General features: G+C 40.5%; 1 protein-coding gene across 1 annotated transcript in view; it reads left to right on the top strand.

Annotated features, from left to right (window-relative positions):
• The window catches only part of LOC119787326 (rho GTPase-activating protein 21), a 67,411-nt gene that overhangs the window by 22,813 nt on the left and 23,587 nt on the right, over positions 1–21,011 (top strand). The window contains exons 4-8 of the mRNA XM_038291126.1: positions 8,111–8,203; positions 8,871–8,949; positions 10,284–10,338; positions 13,654–13,677; positions 15,715–17,563. Coding sequence (XP_038147054.1) covers positions 8,111–8,203; positions 8,871–8,949; positions 10,284–10,338; positions 13,654–13,677; positions 15,715–17,563 — 2,100 coding nt within the window. The remainder of the gene's footprint in view (positions 1–8,110; positions 8,204–8,870; positions 8,950–10,283; positions 10,339–13,653; positions 13,678–15,714; positions 17,564–21,011) is intronic.

Here is a 21,011-nt window from a genome sequence, read left to right as displayed (position 1 = left end):
GACAGAGAGCACTGAATTAATAGCTCTCTGAATTATCCATCCATCTTCTAACACGCTTAATCCCAAGTGGGGTCATGAGGGGTGCTGGTGCCTATCTCCAGCTGTCAATGGGCGAGAGTCGGGGTTCACCCTGGACAGGTCACCAGTCCATCGCAGGCTCTCTGAATTAATGGAAGCAATAAAATTTTCATTGACTCCATCCATTAAAAAGACACAGGTAAAATCTGCACCAGGTGCACTTTCTATAATGAGGGAATACATAGTATTCAAGTGTTAATGAAAACATTTTTTTACGTCACATTTTACAATAACCTGATTGCTGTGAATTGATACTATCTAGATACATTTGTGTACTTAAAATGTTAGTGTTATTTTATATACTATTTTTTCATCCCATTTATTGGGTTATACACTGACAGTAGATTAGAAGCATATTTTGCAGCTGTTATGATTTCACGCTGTAGCCATCATAGACTTTCAATTTCAGTTGAATTCAGTTTATTTATATTTTGAAAATTTACAACTCCTGTCATCTCAAGGCGCTTTGCAGAGACAAATTAACCCAATCATACAGTCAGTATTAGTTTTCTGACTCATTTTCATTAGATCATCAGTAATCCCTCACCAAGCATGCTTGTAGCAACAGTGGACAGGAAAACTCACCTTTAACAGGAAGAAACCTCCAGCATAACCAGGCTCAGTGTGAGCGGCCATCTGCTGAGGCAAACTGGGATTCAAGAAGACAGATGCAGACACAAAGTAACAAGCATTATACAAAATGATACAAAACAGGGATACACTGAAAAACAGGCCAAGCTTCAACATCTAAAAACTAAGGTGAGGATGGCAGAAGCCCAGCTGATATTTCTCTCCAGGATGGGGTCACAGCCAATCAGGAACAGACCAGATAAAGCTATTGTGATGAAAAAAGAGCGCATGAAGTTAGAGAGTGAACTAATAAATAATACAGAATGGGAGAATAGAAAAAGAATAAAGCAGAATAACAGGGTGTATTTTAAGGTTGAAGCTCTAAAAAAAAATAATAATAATATTCTCCCCCCAAAAAATCCTGACTTCACACTTTGCTTGCCTGAATTTGACTAATCATTGACTTTTAAATCTCATCAAATCAGATAATTTTTTGTGTTAGTTAATAGACATTTGTGTGATCTGTACTATTATCAAGATGCTTTGTGGATTTAGTATCGGAACAAAACAGATGCTGGTAATAGGCATATGTTTGCAGTTTTAAAAATGCATTGATGGTTTTCCACAATTTTTTATTGGCAAAGTCACTCTTTTAGATACAGTTGAATAAGGAATGTTTAGATTGTTTCAGTTTCCTGGAAATGGATTCAGTATTTTAGGCTCCAAGCAGCAAACCAACTAGCTCCAGATGTTTGTCACTTGTTCCGGCCACTTGAGCCTTAGCTTCCCCATTGAGTGGTTTGCTTCATTTAACAAAAACACAAATCATTGAAAGTTTTCTTGGATAAATAATACAAAAAAAAATGACGGAAAGAAGTCTCCCACTCATATTCTGTTGGGAAAACAAATGTATGTGTTTCACTATGTTTTCAAGTATGTTCTTAATGATAGATGTAGCAGCTTTGTCAGATTGGACTTTTTTTATGGACATTTAAAGTTGCAAATTCCTTAGTCTTAGTTAGCCATAGCTTTTCAAACAGCGTCGATTGCAAGTTTACAACCATGACAGATCACTGGTTTGATTCAGTGGCAAAATGAAACTTCTACTGTCATTATATATGTAGATAGAATCTATGGGTCACCTTCCAACTTTATCCCTTTCAAAGTTAGAAAGGAAGGCTTTTACTACTGAATTTGGCCATGTGTTGAACAAAAATAGCACTATATAACAAAGATCATACCTTTTTCTGGCTTATTTTTAAAAAACGTAACTATTTTTTTCTTTCCTTATCTTCACAAAGAACTGTTTTGACTGTAATAGCTGCTTACTTATATATTCCAAAATTCCTAAACTGGAATTTGACATGCTAATAGAGTATTGATCTGGTCTAAAGTCAACAGATGCATCAGATACTGTCATCTAGCAGCTCTACCTGCAACTTTTTACATAACTACCTGCTGATTTATAATGATGAACTAGATTAATAGGAACTAAATATACTTCTCTAAAACTAAAAGGCCTTATAAGCTTTGGTACAATTTAATAGGTACTAATAGGTACTTTTGAAGTAACTAAAAAGTACTTTCTTGGACTTTACTTGCATCTTTCCTTGACCCTACCCAGTACTTTCACAGTTTCTTGCCAGTACTTAGCAAGTACTTTCATGGAACTGTGATGGAGGCAACTTTTCTGGAGCCTACCAGGTGCTTTCTCTGAACTTGCATGTTGGTTTCTTGGAATTTACCAGATACTTCCTGGAAGCTATCCTGATACTTTTCAAGACAGAAACTAGAAAGAATTTAGAAGGGGTTTGAAAAGTACCAGGTAAGTTCTGGAAGGTAAATCTGCTACTAGAGTTCTACTTATTGAGTTGTAATCCGAGTGTTTGGAAGCATATATCTTCCCATATGAGTGATGGCTTTAGCATTTGCATTAACATTTTTTTTAAAAAGGCAACATATTAATGCAAATATAGAGGCACATAATATTATTTCTTAACAAATGAGTTTCAAAAAGAAAGAAATAACAGTTCTAACTAAAGTGCACCACATAGGATCTCGGATATCTGATTTAAAATAACTGATATCTGATCCAGGTATGGGATTGGTGCATCTTTACACGTTACATGTTGTTCAGGGAAAGTTTGGGGAAAACATTTCTAAATTATATGAAAATCTAGAGTGTAACTAATTTATTCTGAAAAAGTTGATCCTCTTTTGTTAGATTCAAAAATATATATTCTTCGTTGGTTTGAAATGTTTCGGCAACATTTTAGATGTCTTGATGTCATTTTCAAATGTTTTAAAAACTATCACTGTTTCCTCCTTTTGTTGACAGAAGGTTTGAAAGCATTTGTACTAAATCAGACGTTTGTTTGATTTGAAGCAAACAAATTTGGGTTTACAGAGTTCAGCGGTCGGAAGCATTGGTCCTGCTCATCTGAGACCTGCAACAACATGTTTCCTTACTGTGACAGCCCAGTGACTGTTTCTAAGAATGCAGGTCTTTGATGGTTGAAAATGTGCCTTTTAAGAGAAATTTGAGTTTTGAATTTATGTGAAGAGTACTTGTGCTTTGACCTTCCCACACTAAGGGAAGGCTTCCTTTGCCAGGATTTTGTGCTTCCCATCATCAGATTTCTCCTGTGTATCAGACCTGCTGCAGATAACCATCTAAACATAAACAATGAGCTTCTCCTTTGGGTTTCAAACCCTCAGCACATGTGTAGAGAGTTTTGTATGTCTGTACATCTGTATGTGGTTGTGGTGGCTTGTAAATGTGAGAGTGACAAAAATTTTAATGTTGAAGAGGGGTTTTTACACTGAGGTTAATGCAGTGATTTGGCAGCAGAACCAGCTCTCTCTAGAATAACATTATCTAACCCAAAACATCAGGAGAGCGGGGTAGCTGGCCCACACAACCGGGCCCAGCTGTGTAACACAGGACGGCAGCCAAACCAGAGCTTTCTGAGCCCAGAGAGCAGCGTGCACATTCAGGCACGCCTGCAGCCTAATCACTGCAAACCAGGGAAACACCTGGGAACAAATGATTTCTGTCCATCCATCTGTCTGTCCATCCATCCACCATGGGTCCATCCATATATCTGTGCATCCATCCGTCTATCCGTCCGTTCATCCATCCACCGTGGGTCCATCTGTCCATCCATCTCTTCGTCCATATGTCCATCCGTCCGTCCATCTGTTTATCCGTCTGTCCATCCATCCACTGTCCATTCATCCATCCATCCATCCATCCATCGTCCATCCATCCATCCATCCATCCATCCATCCATCCATCCATCCATCCATCCATCCATCCATCCATCCATCCATCCAACCATCCATCCTACCATCAGTCCATTCGTCCATCCATCCATCCATCCATCCATCGTCCATCCATTGTCCATCCATCCATCCATCCATCCATCCATCGTCCATCCATCATCCATCCATCATCCATCCATCGTCCATCCATCCATCCATCGTCCATCCATCGTCCATCCATCCATCCATCCATCCATCCATCCATCGTCCATCCATCGTCCATCCATCCATCCATCCATCCATCCATCGTCCATCCATCCATCCATCCATCCATCCATCCATCGTCCATCCATCGTCCATCCATCCATCCATCCATCCATCCATCGTCCATCCGTGCATCCATCCATCCATCCATTCATCCATCCATCCATCCATCCACCGTCCATCCATCCATCCATCCATCCATCCATCGTCCATCCATCCATCCATCCATCCATCCATCGTCCATCCATCCATCCATCGTCCATCCATCATCCATCCATCGTCCATCCATCCATCCATCCATCCATCCAACCATCCATCCTACCATCAGTCCATTCGTCCATCCATCCATCCATCCATCCATCCATCCATCGTCCATCCATTGTCCATCCATCCATCCATCCATCCATCGTCCATCCATCATCCATCCATCATCCATCCATCGTCCATCCATCCATCCATCGTCCATCCATCGTCCATCCATCGTCCATCCATCGTCCATCCATCCATCCATCCATCCATCGTCCATCCATCGTCCATCCATCCATCCATCCATCGTCCATCCATCCATCCATCGTCCATCCATCCATCCATCCATCCATCCATCGTCCATCCATCCATCCATCCATCCATCCATCCATCCATCGTCCATCCATCGTCCATCCATCCATCCATCCATCCATCGTCCATCCATCCATCCATCCATCCATCGTCCATCCATCCATCCATCCATCCATCCATCGTCCATCCATCGTCCATCCATCCATCCATCCATCCATCCATCGTCCATCCATCCATCCATCCATCCATCCATCGTCCATCCATCGTCCATCCATCCATCCATCCATCCATCCATCCATCCATCGTCCATCCGTGCATCCATCCATCCATTCATCCATCCATCCATCCATCCACCGTCCATCCATCCATCCATCCATCGTCCATCCATCCATCCATCCATCCATCCATCGTCCATCCATCCATCCATCCATCCATCCATCGTCCATCCATCCATCCATCCATCCATCATACATCCGTGCATCCATCCATCCATCCATCCATCCATCCATCATCCATCCATCCATCCATCGTCCATCCATCCATCCATCGTCCATCCGTGCATCCATCCATCCATCCATCCATCCATCCATCCATCGTCCATCCATCTATGCATCGTCCATCCGTGCATCCATCCATCCATCCATCCATCCATCCATCCATCCATCTATCCACCTGTCTATCTATCCATCCATCCATCCATCCATCCATCCATCCATCCATCCATCCATCCATCCATCCATCCATCCATCCATCCATCCATCCATCCATCCATCCATCCATCCATCCATCCATCCAATTGGATTTAAGTGGATTAAGTGTGGAAAACAGAATATTTGACATGGTCGCCCTAAAAACATGTATGGACTCTTCTCATAAATCAGGTGAATCAGGCTCTCTCTGTGTTTTCCTCTCTCTTTTATAATCTGCACAAAATATAGGTTTAACCTGTTGAAGCACTATAAGCTGCATCAGAGACCAAACACTAACAGCATTTTAGCATGAAGAATCGTTTTACTTTAAATCATTTAAGAGCAGTTCTAGTAAGCTTTGTAGAAGACAGCAGCTTCAACACTGCTCAATTGGGGGGAATTTCCCCCTCTTGTGGACAAACCTGAGAGTTTTATGTGGCTGTTAATGAAAAGTCATGATGCGTTTCAAAACGCATTTCTAACACAAGTCAGACTCATTTTAAAATGGATGTGTTTACTTTTCAGATTTTTGTTTCCAGATTCTTAGAACCAATTCTTTATTCATGTAGCTTATTCATTGGGTGCCCTGCGATGGACTGGCAACCTGTCCAGGGTGTACCCCGCCTCTCGCCCAAAGACAGCTGGGGATAGGGATCAGCATCCCTAGCGAGCCCACTTGGGATTAAGCGTGTCAGAAAATATATGGATGGTTGGATGGATTATTCATTGGGTGGCTTTTACTGAAGGTTAACTAAGGGAACCCATATTATTGAGATCCGGTTGATGCTTTTGGTTGATTTCTAAATATAGCCTGTTTTGTTTTATAAAGTTTAAACTTTTTAACACTTAAAGCAACTAAGCAAGTGGTCATCGGAAAGCAAACTTGTGATTTTAATGAATGCTTGCTGCAGTTTATGCTTTTAATAAGACACTTTGGAGCAATTAGAAATTATCCACATGTAATCCCGTTCATCCAGCTGCAGGAATGGAAACTTGCAGAATCCAATTCATGCTGCAGAGCTTGAAGCTCAGTGAGGTTGTGGAGAGATGGGAGGGGAGAGGTGTGAGTTAGAAGACAACACGCACGTACAGCACGGAGGAGGGTTGCATATGTTGCTCTGGGAACTGCAGAAAGTGAGCTTCACTGTAGCATGGCAGGCCTGTGTCATGCAGGTTGCAAAGATTAGAGGCATGATGATGACCAAATATAACATTGTTTATGAGAAAATCTGCCTCTTTCTGCCTAATCTACCCTCTAGCTGCTGAGTCAGATGAATTCATCTTCAAATGAATCAACCGGTTCATGTTTTTTCTTGTATTGCTTGTTATTTCAGTCTAATATGGGTATGGAAAAAAAAATTACACATTCCACCTACAGATCCCAATAATTAAAATCAGAAACATTCCCTTTTTGGAATGTACTTAGTTCATATTCCCTGCAGTCTTTTCTGGGATAAAACAAAGCTTCATATGGTTGCTTTAGTTGTTCCTGCTATTCCATTGAATACTGAAATCCAGCCAGCTGCAGCTACATGATAACCCACTAGAGGGAGGTATTGCTGTGGAGTTGAACTCATTTTCCTCGGGCATCCGTCCATCAATCCATCCATTGATTCATCTATTCATCCATCTATCAACTTATTCATCCATTCATGCATTCATTAATTCCTCCATCCATTCATTGATCCATTCACCTATCCATCCATTTAGCCATTCATTCATCAAAACATCCATACATCCATAAATTCACCTATCCATTTATTCATCTATCCAATCATTCATTCACCCACCCATCTTCCCATTAATTAATCCACCCATTAATTTATTCATTCATTCATTCATTTATCCATCCATCCTTCTGTGGTTGTTGATATTTATTTATTTTTTTTTACAAACATGTTGAGTAAAACATTATAAACATTATAAACTCCAGAGTAAAGAAAGCCCTTTAGTCATGAATATTGTGGAGACTCCTCCCATCTGTGCTTTGCACATGGTCTGCTGTGTCTATATTGGTTTTCTGCATTTTAAACCTGACCCAGAGCATTGTGGCCTAAAGTTTCCCTTTTCCACAAGTCTCTACCATGCTAACTGCAGCCTGTAGAGGATCATTTGGAGCCAGTGCTGTTTTTTAAAGTAATATCTATGCAACACAGTCTGACATAGAGGCGAAACTGGACAGATCGTCACTCCTAATTAGACTGAAAGTTGTCCTAAATAATCTTCAGTTATAAATATTTCTTAATGCAATGATTTAACATTTCTGCAGCGTAAAATCATTGTAGTTAAAGTTGGAATGCTTCAGGTTTTAGAGCTTTCTTGTTTCAGGCTTTGTGTAAAAAAACAAAAAAACTCCTTAAATGGGTTTTCCATACCTACTGGCTTCAAACTGTTAAATTATTGCACTTTTGAGAACCTTAATATTTTGTGCAAAAGTGTCCTAAATCTTTAATTTCTTACAACCTGACATTGAGAATTAAAACCTTTTTATTAAAATGTACAAATGTTATCTCTGTTAGACATTAACATGAGATAATTTGTAGAAAAGCATTTTTCTGTCTTTTTATTGCATCAAATAGAAAATTTGGAAAACTGAAAAAGAACTTAACATTCTTTCTGCTGCAGTCTGGCCTACTGCTGCTTCCTCGCCCTGTCCAATCATCTTCATCCTTTTCTCTTTTCTCCAGGGAGACAGAGGAACCGTCTGGAGCCAATGGACACCATTTTCGTCAAGCAAGTGAAGGAGGGAGGCCCCGCCCACGGAGCTGGACTCTGCACAGGTACGCAGCGTCATAATTGGTTTGATCCTCTACTCATATGTGTAATGAAGGTAATTCCACTTCAGTGCAAATTGCCAGGCTGAACAAACCAGATAACAGAATGATGGATAACTCCTCAGTGGGAGGCTGAACAAACTGTAACATCCTCTCTTTCCTAAGTCTCTGTTTTCCTACATACCTACTGCATTTCTTATCTCATTAATACATGAATCAGTTCTTATTCTGAGCAGTGAGGATAACAATGCTTTTAAAAAAAATCTGACGTGGTGAGACAATGAATCAGCAGCTTAAAGTTTCCCTGAAGTGAAGGTGATGTTAGCAGCTCTCTTCTGCTAGGTCAGCACTCTTTATTACAGGAAATGTTACAGTAAGTGGTCTGGACAAGCCCTCAAAGCTGTCTGCTTTTATCTGTCTGCTCTCTTGGGAGAAGGGAGGGCAGTGTTTTCCCACATTTATCCGGTTTATCCCCTAAACTCACCTCGCCTCTCTTCCTGTGTGAGATGGTCGTCCTCAGAAACCTGAACGGATTACCAAATAAACACATGTAGGATTCAGATTGTTGCTGTTTGACCCAGCCAGAGGATATGTATGTTTGTGTCGATTAGAGTTACCTTATTTTTCCTGATCTCTAAGCAGATGGTTCTCTAAATTATCCTCTCATTTCCAGGGGATCGGCTGGTGAAGGTGAACGGAGAAAGCATCATCGGGAAAACGTACTCCCAGGTCATAGCTTTGATCCAGAACAGGTAGGGCTGCATTCATGCACCGTCTTGGTTTTTATATCTGAAACAACACATTTCTTAACTATTTTAGAAGCAAGAAAGTTTGACAAAATTTTTTTAAACCGAGTCAGTCATTCAATTCTAAAACACTTGTACTACAAAAAACCCAAAAACTAGAGCCACGCCTCTCCTAAAGAGGAGGCGCAGCTTTCTATAGACGGTAGAGAGTCATCTGAAACTACAGAGTAAGACTTTAATGCTTTGACAGCAAAAGCATTGTTCTCTAGATGTTAAGCTTCTTGTTGGGAACAGAAAACCCTGCTAAAATATCCTATTAGGTTAGCATTTTGAAAATAACGAGATCCAGTTTGTCCTCATCCAGGTGAAGAACTGTTAGACTTCTAGTGGGAAAGAGAAACACATTATGAACAGACAAGTAATTAATTTCACATCTTAATCGCTTATCTATCTGCTCCATTTACCTCTGGGCTGGGAAGTCAAAGTGACGTAATTTTAGAGATGATGCTGATATTCATCATTGTTAGTATGTGATCACTACAAACAGCCTTATTGGTTGTCTATAACAAAAATATTTCTATGCAGCTTTTTTTGCATATAATTAACTTTGACTGTGAACATTGAAAAGTAATCTGTGTAGGACTTGGTAAACATTACAGGACATATGGAAAAACTGCTAAAAACAGTCAACATAAGAATGTTCAGCTCTCTTGATGCAGGTGGCAGCCATCTTTAATGTCAAAGTTGGGACCTGTCTCCTCAACTTTATGATTGGTAATTACAGAGCGCTTTTAAAGCCCTGGGTAGAATGCCGGTTTGATAAGTCTCCAGGTTTCTGCTTTAAAGCCACTTTCGACTGCCACCCACCATCGACCGTCCCCTCACTGGATATTAATTAAAGCTTTTCTGACTTCTGAGGTCACTGCTTTTGTCATGGGTGACCAATGCATGGTTAGAAATGGAAATGAACTGTCCTCAGCCTGACGCCATGCACTGAGATTTATTAGATTTCTGTTCAGATATTTCAGTTTTCCTGAGGAAAATTTCTCTTACCAAACTATTTACTTTTCAGGTTTTCTTCTGTAATATTGTAACAAACCTGATTATTGGGTTAACTGTATGTATTTGAGTTAAATTATATTTGTATGAATAGCAAATACCTATATAAAAACCCTACAGCTATTGGCCTGTAAGCAGACAAGCTCAATGCACACCTTTAGCTCATCATCTTTTTTAAGCTTTGGTTGTAAAATCAGCTGATTGCAGATTTGATCTTTACCTTTTATTAGATTTTTGTTATTTTTGGGAAAACTCTAAACCCTGTTTTCTCCATCACTCAGCGATGCGTCGTTGGAACTGTGTGTGATGCCAAAAGATGAGGACATTTTGCAGCTGGTAGGTATCCCTCTGTCATTAGTGGAGCTATAGCTTTAAATGAACCTCGTTTGTTAAACCTTGATCATTTATTCAATAAAACTAAGAAAGTTTGATAAAGGCGGAGCTCATGGAAGAGATCCTAAAAAGCCTTTGAATTTAAAGGGTTTTACTGATATTAATTCAGGGCCTTAAAAAACGTATGTAATACTACATTATGTCAGGCTAAACATTAGTATGTTTGAATTGGGACAACACTACAAAGGTCATGTTTCAGCACATAAATTAGCACTGTTTTAAATAATTTATTGTTAAATATTTTGCATCTAAATCTACTCCTTAATCTGGGTTAATGGGGTTTAGGATCCAAACCTTCTTGTCAAGTTGCCCTACACCAGCTCCTCCTTAATAATAATGTGCATATTAAATGTTTGGGATGGAAATATGGATTTCTATAGATGTTTTAACCCTTCATTATAAACTGAAGCTTGATGTGTGCAGTCAAAGGTCCTCTCTAAACCACACCATAATAAATGAGCCATTGCTCTCTGAATATTCTTGTTGCATTCCAAATTACGCATCATGTTACATTAAACCATCCAGGCCGCATCTAACATGGGTTTAACTTCAAGTGCGAGGTCATGATGATTCATTATCATTGTGGCAGCAAAGGGGTCTTGTAGAAGTGGTGCTAGCCTAACCACAACGCGTGGCTCGCTTAAGCCAGTATGGTTCAGTCTTACTCTTTCCGTGTGTTCGACCTACAACCTCATCAGTGGTCTTACATCACTGCAAGTAGTTTATGTTGAGGAATGTATGGCAGGCCGTTTTGACATTTATTAGCTGGACTGAATATTTAATCCAGATGTCCCAAATACATTTCTTCCTAGTCAAAATTAAGATTTCAGATAACTAACATAACATTTTTCCTATCTAAAACAAAAATTTCAGATATCTGAAATGTTATTCTTACCAGTACAAATGATGTCACATTTCCCATTCATGTGTATTGGGCTTTTACTTCGATACCTAAAATAACATTCTTCCTAGCTAAAATAAAAATTTTTCCTATCTAAAAATGTATTCTTATGAGGACGAACTCTAATTTCAGATCTCCATAATAAATAAAGTAATAATAATGTAGTTACTGCTTGTCATAATGCCTAGATTGTACCGGATTGTATTACGGAGATCTGAAATTCATTTTTAGACATCCATAATGTTTATTTGAGTTAAATAATAAGAAGAAGAAGTTCAAGTTAAATGTAAGTTTTTAATTAACTCATTTATTTATTTAAATAAACTATACTTTGCCATTTCTGGCCTTGATCCTGCTGAATGAAAGCCTAAAAAAACTACTTAATACTTTGAAAAGATGATTCTTTCTCTCTGATGCAGATTATGGAATAAACAAAACAAAGCAGCAAAAACATATTAGTACTGGCAATTATTCTTAATATCTTTATAAGATTATGTCATTCCTGTCATTGTTCAGTTGTCAATAACATTTTTGGCATTTTTTTATTTTTTTTAAGACCCAATGTGGAAGCTGGTTGCCTCTTCTATGTCATATTTCATCAGGATATTAAGGAATAGAGAGAGAAAGTGTTAAAGATCTACTTTTTCTGGTAATAAAACAAAATCTCTTCTGAATGTTGGCCTTGATTAATTTCTTAAATAGTGAACCTGCTTAGAAAACTGGGTTAACAAGTATCTGATTTCCTAAAAAAGATTGATAATTCGTCCGTCAGAGAGTTTTATCGGATATGGATTTACATGAATCACAAACAGCTGGAATTGTGGATAAAATAAAGATAGAAGCTGTCAGAATGTAGAAATAATACACAGCCAGAGGAGTTACAACAAGAGTTGACCAAGAATGACTGCTTCATAGCCTTCTGCCGATCAGACTTGTGAAGTAATCCAGCAGCCCACACTACCAGTCAGTGCCCAGTACTCTGCGGATAACAAAGCAGCTGGAGACAATTCAGACCAGTCACTGTGTGTTTTTCACCCTTTTTTTGGGAAAATCAGTGCTGAGTCAGATCAAACCTAGCTGAGTTCTTCATTGGGCTAAGCCATAGATTACTGGATGCAGTTGGAAATAGGAAACAAATCTGAGTACCCACAAGTCTTAAGCAATTTTAAAATCTCCTATCTATCACTTCTACCCTTTGTCTTTATAAGCTATGAAACGCATCACAACTTCTTACGCTATATAATTGTGAACATCACATTTTAAAGTGTTTTCTGAAGGGCTCTGTGCTCACTTAGTACCAGAGGGAATGTAGTTTGCAGTCAGCTGACTTCTTTCAGAATGCTGTTTATAGCACATCCAGCAACATTTTTATTTATTTTTTATTTATCCTTTATTTAACCAGGTAATACCCATTGAGAATAAAAATCTCTTTTAAAAGGGAGACCTGGCCAAGATAGGCATCAAAATTACATCACATCATTACATACATACAAAGACACACACATAAAAGCCAAATATGAACTTACAATAAAATTTCAATTAAAACATTGACATGTGAGGGGGTCCAACATGCAGAACATGCAATGAAAACGTAAGGTTAAAAGTTTAAATAACCATAAATAATGCTAAATTTGTGCACTGTGGGATACTGTGGCAGAGAGAGGGAAAGTGGCTGGTGTGTCCTCCAGCAGCCTAAGACTATAACAGCAGAGATAGCTCAGGATAACAGGAGCTACTTGATTTTAAACTTTTTCAAAAAGTAAAGTTTTTAGCCCGGTCTTAAAAGCACATGGGTTAAATAAATATCCCACAGCAAACGATCCTAAAAACTTACTTTCTACTTATAAAACCCCTGTGAACCACATTTTTATGTGTGATTGCAAACTCCAACATCTAGAAAAGTAAACAAGAAAGAGCTTTACAAATAATTTGATAACTTGCTTTGTTAATTTCCCCACATAAATCTAAAACGAAAACACAAGGTGTCAAAGGTCACAAATGGACTCAGAGAATCCATATTCCAACCTAAAATGTTTCAGATCGAATAGTTAAGCAATCAAATCGGAATCTATCTTTGATTATTTAGGTTGTAAAACCTGTTAAGGTAGATATTTTGTACTGAAATTTCCGAAATAAATAAAATTGTTTGGAAAAATGAATTATTCATATCAAAATAGGAGAAGTTAGGGACATATTTTTTGTGCAAAACCATAATCGGCGCATCTGATTCGTACATTTCTCTGTAGTTTGATCTCAAATCTGTAACACTGTGTTTCTCATCTCCTCATACTCACCTGTGTCCCTCTCCTAACACTCTCTTTCTCTTTTTTCGCACTTATCTAACCTGTGGACTGCAGTTTTCCAGGGATATCACTGCTCTGGTAAGAAGGGAGACCTTTTAACTAATACTTGTCCTGCTGATTCCCTTTTCCAGCTCATGTTGACTGAAGCTGGGAAAACCTCCACATTAGAAATCCCCAAATGTTTCCCACTAGTTGCTGTATTTTGAATGAAACAGAGAGGTAATCCTACGCTTTGCTTTTCTTTTACTTTCGGGTACTGAGATGATCCTTTAGTAGACCTCAAACATTCCTCACTGTACTTTCCACAATCAGGAAATTGGTTTCTATTTAACTGGAGGAGTGGAGATCCAGAGGGAGCAGTCAGCGGCTGTAACCTGACACCTCAGGTAGAGAGCTGTTGATTAAAGTCCAGCACTGTTACTCTCCCTCCCTTTCATTTTCTCAAGAGCGTCTCTGCTGAAAGGATGAGGAACTATATCAGCTTTGGACATGAAGCCTGGAAGGGTTTTTGTTTTTTCTCCCAAACCTCAGGGATTTTATTTTGACTTTAATTAGCTCAGTTAAGCGGGTTTTCTGGTTAATCAGAGAAAAGCCATGCTGACAGAAGTAGCATTAGTTGCAAAAACCAAAAAAAGGAGACTCAGAATCGCCCGCTTCCTGTGCCTCAGGCAGCGCTCTCCCGTACATAAGGTGGGTAAACTGCTGCCAACCTGCTCTATCTGTAGGAAACTCTGCTTAAATCCCCAGCTTTTGACAGCAAGCTTTAAATTTAAATCCCATCTTTGATTAGTGTTGGCAGAGATGTTTGATTTAGATGCAAGAAAGCAGCTGACTATTACAAACTTTTCTGCTCTTCGTTTATTTCCTGGCTGCCTTATTCCAGCTGTCATCCAAGCATTGATTGTCTCCCAGTGATAATCTCATCAACTCACACAGAGACTGCCGTCAATTTGGCAGCAGTCACAGACCTCCAGTCCTTTCCTCCCCTCAGCTGGGAAGCAGCCACACGGCAGCGCTGCAGAGGAGGTATTTTTAGAAGCGAGCTGCAGCGGCGAGGGCAGAGAGGAACGCTGAGATGGAGATGGCAGGGAATTTATCAGGCTCGAGCTGAAAAGATCTGAGCAGGAATTTAAAGAGTTAAGATGACAGTTTTAGGATGTTTCAGATTTATTGCATGTATTTTGTTTCCTGTCTCCTCTCGCATATTTTAAGAAGGAAGGTGTGTGTACACTTCATTGGTATAGTATGCTGTGACAGTATTTACAGTAACTTTAGAATATTTTAAGGTTTAATTTATTTCATCATATATTTTTTTAAATATATTTTGTATTAGCAATAAGGTTTTATAACAAGGTGTTAAAAACAGAAAACTAAAAGATGCAAAGCACCAAGTGTTTTTCAGCTTTTTTTGTACCATAACCCCCCACCACCGTGATGCTGCCTCTGCTTTGTGTTGCCATGGAGACGGTGTGGCTTGAGTGACATTGAGTGCTACATTTTTCAAAACCAGAACTTTTAATTTTAGTCTTGTTTGATCAGAGCAACTTCATCCGTGTCTCCTTCATGGCACGTAGCAACCTGGACTTGTTAAAGCCAGATTTTGAGTTGCGTAACTATTGGTTATCCTAAGCTGTCAGTCCCTGTAGCTCCTCTAGAGTTACTTTGGGCCTCTCTGTAAAATACTCTACATGTCCAGTCTTTTGGTTTAGATAGACTGGCCATGCTCTGGTAGGTGTGAAATGTTTCTATACTCCCTTAAATGGTTGAACAGAGTTAGAATGCTATCAGATGTTCAATCTAACAATGTTTTAAACTTCTCCGCATCTTTCTTTCTGTTTTGTTCCCTGGTTCCTCGTGATGCCATCTGTTCTCTTGTGTTCTCTAACCTCTAAGTTCCTCAAGGAAAAGGATTTTTGCAAAGGGTTGAGTTCAACATTAATGGGCATTGTTTATAAATCTGCTGCTTCTTAAGGCAATGGGTTTTCTTAAATGGTGTCAGAATAAATGTTTTAGAGTTAATTAGTTTCTCACATCAGGTCCCAATTAATACATCAAGGTTTAAAGAACTTAAATATGTTTTCTGTGTTCTTTAAATAATGTTGGTATCTCTTGCAGGCATATTCCCAAGATGCATACCTCAAAGGAAATGAGGCTTACAGCGGAAATGCCCAGAACATCCCGGAACCCCCTCCCATATGCTACCCTCGGATAGAGCTAAAGGCTGCGGCCATGGCCCAGCCATCCGACCAGGGAGCAGGAAAAAGAGGGGCCCCTTCAGAGAACAGCTACCGGGTGGAGATCCCTGTCCCACCGTCTCCTCCTGATGATCCTTCACACCAGCAGGTGTCAAAGCCTCAGTTCTCAGCGTCCATCAACAGCGAGACCATCAGGACTCCATCTGTACCCCCTCATCTGGTAGACAGGGGGTCCCGGCTTAACCGGACCGGACCCAGTCACAGGACGGAAGAAAACCGGTACGATTCGCCAGCGGATAGACCCAGACCGCTTATCTCTAGTCACCCAGGAAGTGCTCAGTTACAGGGCGCTTCCCCATCATCAGCCTCCAGACCTGCTACCGTTTTTCCTGAGATCTCATCGGCCACGGTCCGGGCTCCTCTCGCTGCTGTATCAACAGAAACTTTCTCTACAACCACCTCGCCCACTACCAACCACTGTTCCCCCTCCCCTCCGGCAGCAACCACCTCGCCTCACCGGAACATCGACTGGAGGAACTACACCACCTACAAGGACTACATCGACGCCAAGAGGCTGCATACTTATGGCTCCCGCACCATCCAGGAGCGCCTGGACAGCCTGCGAGCTGCAGCCAGCTCTACCTCTGCCTATGCCCAGCAGCAGCGAGCGCCGCTGCCCTGCGCCAATCAGAAGGGCGCCTCAGGCTCTCCGGTCAGACGCAGAAGTGCTTCAAATGATCGCGGGGCGGAGCTTGCTGCCAGTGCTCCACTTCGCAGCGCCTCACAGGAGAGGCTTGGTGGACCACCTGACAAGACTTCTCGGAACTGGCCTCGGAGTGTTTCTCAGGACGCGCTGCCGTTCTCCAGCACCACCAGGGTCATCAAACCCCGAGCGAGGTCCTGCGACCACATAGGCCAGCAGCTCGGAGAGCAAAGCAAGGTCTGCTTGGGAGGTAAGGTGGAGGAAAGACAGGAAACAAGCCAGAGAACCCTACCGCCTCTAAACAGGAGTCTCACAGGTCCAGAGCAGGAACAGCGGTCTTTTAACTCGCCATTATCTGCTCCTGATGTTACTAAAGCTCCAATAGATTCTGCACTAACGGCGAGAAAGGACGGCCTCATTATGAGACCCTCACGTCTCCCTGTCAAAAACTCCCTCTCTGACTTTTCTCCCACCTCGTCCTCCATTAAAACCACAGAGCCTCTCAGAGACCAAAGAGTGTACGCCATGGGGAACCACCTCAGCTACTCCTCCCCTCTGAACCTTCAGCTCAGGGGCAGAGCGGACAGTCTGAAGATGGAGAACAGGTTAGATTCAGGATTAGCTGCCAGGTCCTCATCCTGCTCCGGTTCCTCCTCCAGACTGCCAATAAACAGACAGATAAAGAGTGAAGTGATCACAATATCCTCAACCGCAGCTGTCTCCCCAAAGCCAAACGGCAAAGAAACATGTGCACTTGAGAGGACTAACGGCGGCCTTTCAGAGGGTGTCCAAGGACCTGATGCAACGGTTGTTGTTCTAAGAAGGGACAAGACCTCTGGAGGTGCCCGTCCTCGTCCTCCTTCCTACGTGTTGGCCATCAGTGACAAACAGAGAGAGGCAAAGCACAAGTCGCCACCGTTGATGAAGGCCGGCTCTGCCGATGGAGCGACGTGCTGGGCGTCCAATGAGAGCTGCAGGGAGATTCACCTGAGGAGGCTGGGAGACACTCGACACAAATCCGGCTCCAGCAACCTGGATGACTCCCTGGACTCCATCCCCTTCATAGGTGAGGCTGCCCCCATCTCTGCTCCTTTGGAGGACAAGGGTATTATTTTCAACAAGTGATTCCTATTTCATTCTCAAATGGTTCACGTATCAGAAAACCCCTGAAATCTCTGTATTGAGTCATGGGCATGAAGCCACTGTAAATACGGCTGGTAGCTTAGAGCAATCTGTTGAAGTCAACGTTTCCTGCAACAACCGGATGGTTTAGTCAAGAAACTGAAATGTTTTTTGTCCAAACGTTCCACATTTTGACACAAATTCAGAAAACAACCCTTCATGTTCACTTTTTATGTGAAAAACCAAAATAGTGTTTATTTAAATCAAATTTTGCCATTTTTTTTAAACAAAAGAGCCCAAACTCAATAGAACAGGATGGAAAACATTGAGGACCTTACATGTTTAAGTCTTAAAGCAGATTATTTGTAGTACGGACTTTGAGTAGACCATTGAAACATGAATACATTTTGATCTAAATTGTCCCGTTTTAGCTCCATCACCCCTGAACAGCTTCCTTTTTTTTATTATTATTCTTAAAATTAGCGGATGTGGCCTTAATTTGAGCAGGTAATTAGACAAAGGAAGTTGTAGGTATTATTTCTTGTTTTAAACCTAAATCATCTTATTCAATTTTAAAATTTCCCTGCTCCAAAGATACCCAAAAATACACTTGCTAGTGCTTAAAACTTTGCAGCATGCTGCCACAGCCATGTCTCTGTGTGTCCTTGTGTTCAGGCTGTAGTGTAAAAATGGCAGTTGGCCATTTTTGGTCTGAGCAGAGCGCCTTCATCCATGCTTACTTATATGGTTGGTAGAAAATGTTCTATGGATGTCTGATGCCTTAATTTCAACCTGGAGGCTGAGTATATGGCTAATGTAGCTCCTCCAGAGTTACCACTGGCTTCTGGGCTGCATTGTGATAAATTCACACGAATAAACTCCGTTCAATAATTTGATAATGTCATGACATTAAGATTTAGGGTCACAAAGAAATATAGATGACACAAATCAACAAAACACATTTCAGGCTTTTAGTTTTCTAAAAAAATTGAATCACTCTCCTCTCATTTCCTAATGTTGTTACAATGTGAGGCATGGCAATGCATGCAGTATGAGAGTCAGAAAAGATGTTTTCGTCATGGCTGCGCTGTTTGTGTTTTGCATCTGAGCTGAAAACTGATGCAAAAAAAATGTGCTGATATGAAGGGATGTTGAAAGAGCGATTGAGAATTAATCATACTTATAAGAATGGAAATTATTTGCAAAGGAAAGCAACCATCAGATCAATGGGCGACAAACTCATTTGCAAGCTAAATTACAAGTACCTTCCGCATTATCTCAATTTATTTGTGTGGATTATCTGTGCAATCTGCAAAAAAACAGATCTACATTGGCCAGTGTTGCTTACCTTTCTACAAGGAAATAATGTTTTGCCAAAGCCTCTGTGGTTTATAAATAACTCCCTTGGAAAGTTGTTAAAAACCAATTTTAGGGTCAATAAATACATTGAAAGTTTATCTGTTTGGCCCGCATAACTGGAGCTGTGCCATTTTCTGTCTTATATGAAAGTAATAGAGTCCTGAAACACAGAAAACAGGTTAATAATTAGTTAAAAGACAGCAGGAGCTCAGTTGACCTCTGATGACAGTGTCCTGTGTGTCGCTCCCTACTGGAACATCAGTGAATGGAGTTCCGACTCCAATCTGGGCAAGCAGGCGTGTTTGAACGAAAGGAGGGAAGCGGTGATGAAGAAATGTTTCGCCTTCCTGCAGACCACAACACAAACAGCAGATCAGTTCTCTGGGGATGCAAATGAGTCACAGATGGAGACGTAGCTCAGGATTTCTGTCAAGTTTAAGCTTGTCAGTCTCTGAAATTGAAGAAGATGAGAAACACCACAGGAAGATAAATAATCAAGTTATTATGCAGTTTGTTATTCTAATGAGCATTTATCTGAGAAAAAATGAAAGAAGCAAACAATCATCACAAGTGAGATCTGAGGTGACATTTTGCACGTGACGTCGATTAGCAGCAGTCGGGTTCTGTTACCAAACGGTTTGGTAGGCAGCTGACATGCTGCCGTTTTTTCACTTCTTGTTTAGAGGCGGCAGGAATGCTCTTTTATTCTCCTGTGCTCTGTCACAGTCCATTAGGACGGTGTTCTAAGGTTTCTGCCCCTACGCTGCTGAGGGAAACCGGAGCTGTTTAACGGACTGCGTGCGGATGTGTACCGACTTGAAAAGCTGCAGCAGAATGAAAGAATTACTCAGGCCCGGCAGCCAAGTCATAGTCTGAATACGTCATGGTTCCCGTAGGAACATCAGACGTTTTGGCAAATTTTCCACTCTTTTCCAAACTTTTCCTTTTGTTTTTAAAGCATTATGGGGATTTGGGTCGAAAATAATTTCATAGTCAGGCTTTATTTATGCAGTAGATAATTAGATGAGAATTAATTTCTACTTATCTCAACGGGAAGTCCATATGGACAGGTTCCTAAAGTCCTGAGAGATCTGGAATACAAAGTGTTTTCCATCTATTTATTCGTCCATCTATTCATCCCTTCGTACCTTTCCTCGATTTTTTTTTAACATGAAAGATGGAATAGGTTGGGATTCTTGAACAAAATGTCGCTCTGTTCACCTAAGAAGTAAAAACTTCAGCTGAAAAGAACAGGTTCTGTATGAGCATCTCAATGCTACAGAGACCCGATCCAAACACAGGCAGCAGTAGGCCACATAGTCTAGTCCTTTATTTCTGCTTGTAAATCGGTTATAAATAAACCAATTTTTTGAACCAACATTGTTTATCCCATCTACAGATTGTGCATCCTAGGATAATTAATTCACTTAAGTTTATTCATATAGCGCCAATTCACAACAAGTTATTTTAAGACCCTTTAGATAGAAAGTAGAGTCAGATTAGGTTAAAGTTTCTGTCAAGGAAAATAGGGCTGAGTATTGGCATGGGTTTAGCGATTCGATACGTATCATGATACTTGGTTCACGATATGATATTATCACGATATTGCAATATCATTATATGTTGCGATATTTTTTCCAGCTATCGAAATCAAATGAATAGATTAAAAAGCAAGTGCTCTATATGTTCATCAGAAGATATTGATCATTTCGTTATTTTAGTTTCCATGTTGTTTGGGGTTTGAGTCAGTCCACGTCTTCAACTCTGACCGCCTCAAATACAGATTTGGCGCTGTGCCGCAGAGCAGAAGGGCTCTACAGAGCTTTCTGCCAGAGTGGTGGTGCAGAGGTAGGACATTTTCCCTCATTTTTTTAGGTAACCCAGTTATGTTTCATGAAATCGACACTAGGAAGTGAAAGATCGATATTATATCAGCAGCCGAATATCACGATATATTGCCAAAACTATTAATTCTCGCACCCTTAAAGGAAAACCAGCTGTTTGCATCAAGTTTATTGACTAAGTAAATATGT

Source organism: Cyprinodon tularosa, unplaced genomic scaffold, assembly GCF_016077235.1.
Source record: "Cyprinodon tularosa strain WSP-4 unplaced genomic scaffold, ASM1607723v1 ctg294, whole genome shotgun sequence".
Taxonomy (NCBI): domain Eukaryota; kingdom Metazoa; phylum Chordata; class Actinopteri; order Cyprinodontiformes; family Cyprinodontidae; genus Cyprinodon; species Cyprinodon tularosa.
This window is presented reverse-complemented; position numbering and strand designations above follow the sequence as displayed.